The sequence below is a fragment of the Cuculus canorus genome, chromosome Z (genome assembly GCF_017976375.1).
Source record: "Cuculus canorus isolate bCucCan1 chromosome Z, bCucCan1.pri, whole genome shotgun sequence".
NCBI classification, from domain to species: domain Eukaryota; kingdom Metazoa; phylum Chordata; class Aves; order Cuculiformes; family Cuculidae; genus Cuculus; species Cuculus canorus.
The window spans coordinates 33,864,635-33,866,449 of record NC_071441.1 but is presented as its reverse complement, the minus strand read 5'-3'; the positions used below and the strand labels follow the sequence as shown (position 1 = coordinate 33,866,449).

General features: G+C 33.2%; 1 protein-coding gene across 1 annotated transcript in view; it reads right to left on the bottom strand.

Moving 5' to 3' along the window:
* MAN2A1 (mannosidase alpha class 2A member 1) overlaps positions 1–1,815 on the bottom strand; it is an 83,739-nt gene that overhangs the window by 14,353 nt on the left and 67,571 nt on the right. The window contains exons 14-15 of the mRNA XM_054054780.1: positions 1,276–1,411; positions 353–505 (exon numbers count right to left, since the gene is read on the bottom strand). Coding sequence (XP_053910755.1) covers positions 353–505; positions 1,276–1,411 — 289 coding nt within the window. The remainder of the gene's footprint in view (positions 1–352; positions 506–1,275; positions 1,412–1,815) is intronic.

Below are 1,815 nucleotides of genomic sequence, written 5' to 3'. Positions count from 1 at the left end.
GCTTTCTGCTACAAGAGCAGTAGAAAAGATAATGCACCACTCAGTTTTGTTGTTTCATGCTTCAGTTTCGTCAACATTCTTGGGTGAAAAATGACTGGTTCAGTCAATTTACTGTTAATTTTGTCTTTTTTATAATCTCTTTCCTTTATCTTTAGTTTAGACAAATCTTCCATTGAAGATGACAGGATCTCATGTGGGAACACTCTCTAGGTGCTCCCTTATGCACATATTCTAAAACTTGTCAAGAGCTAGAGAAAAGCATTTGTTTTCTACACACTCTAACAGGTATGGTAATCACAGAATGAACAATTTCAGACAATCAGGAAGTATAGGCCTTTATAACATCTATCACCTTATACTTACCATTTTTCAAACTTGCAACACCTAAAGACTGTGCTGAATGAAGTGTCAAACGAAAGCCAGCATCTTGGATATAAGCCATTGTAGTCATAGGATAGATATTTGCTTGAAGAGGCAATTTACTCAGTGTCAGTCTGGGTTGGATCTGCAGTATGAACATGAACTTCAATAAAATACACTCTTTTGATGCAATTACATTTCCAAGACCTTTCTAGACTTTTATCTCATATGCTTTAGAAGCACAGCCAGTACCACACCATCCACACAACTGTATTATTTAGGTTTTTTGAGATTTGTGGCTAAAATTACCACTTTGGAAATGAAAAATTCAAAGTACTTTTAGATCAAAGAATATTTTAAAAACGCTAAAAGATTCATCAAGGGAACCTACAGAAAAAGGAATAAGCAGAGTTAAGGAATGAGAAAAAAATTTTTCTCCTCTAGAAAGCAAGCAGTCAATATATTCAAGGTAGCAGAAAAGGAATTGTTGGTTTATAATGGGAACTATTAAAGTACTAGTGGACTGGGACATGACAAATGAGTAGTAGTATTAAAATTATTTTCATGTTTAAATATTCACTTTACAATCTCCATCAAAATGCAGTACTACACACTAACTGAAAAAACAGTGGTGGCTTACCATAACTTGCTGTATTACAATTCTTAGTTAAAAAGGATATAAAGGAATATTTAACAAATCCCTTGAAAGAAAATAGTTATGTCATCTGTTCTAAATCAAAGTTCAAATCAAATTTTATAAATGGATACACCTTTAAAACTTTGTTCTTCTTAAATGATTAGTGGAGTTTAATATGAGAGTTTGATCAATACAACTCAAGCTTCTTACGATATGAAGCATTAAGATAGTCAAAAAAATGAGAGCCTAGGCTTTTATAATTAATAGACAACAATTACCTGATATCCATTAAGATCAGTATAGAATCTATTTTGACTGTTTATGTCAGATGAAATTCTCATTGCAAGCTCACGATTATATTCTCCTCTAATGTCCACAATATTGGAAACTTCAAGAGACTGGCCTTCCAAACCTAGATGAAAAAGATGTATTTAAGATCTCACAAATTTAAAAGTGATTTCCCCATACACAAGAATTACTACACTCCCAGAGCACAGTGATTTAGTTTTCCTCTGCCAGTTTTACTTTTGTATTATGTCTAACTAGATACAGTTAATTATCATATGATACATAACTAGGCACAGTTATGCATCACGTGATACAGCAGTACTTTAATTCAGAACTCATAGAACAGACAGTCTGAAACCTTCACTGAAGTAGGACAGAAGAAATTAATAAGAAACAATTTGGGATCCAGTAAAGCAATAAGAAACAACTATTCCCTTTTCCCTTATATGCTGCTGGTGCCATTCACAGAAAAAAATGAAATTACTAGTTTCTTGACATTAATGGTTCCACCAAGCAAGAAACCAGGCAAC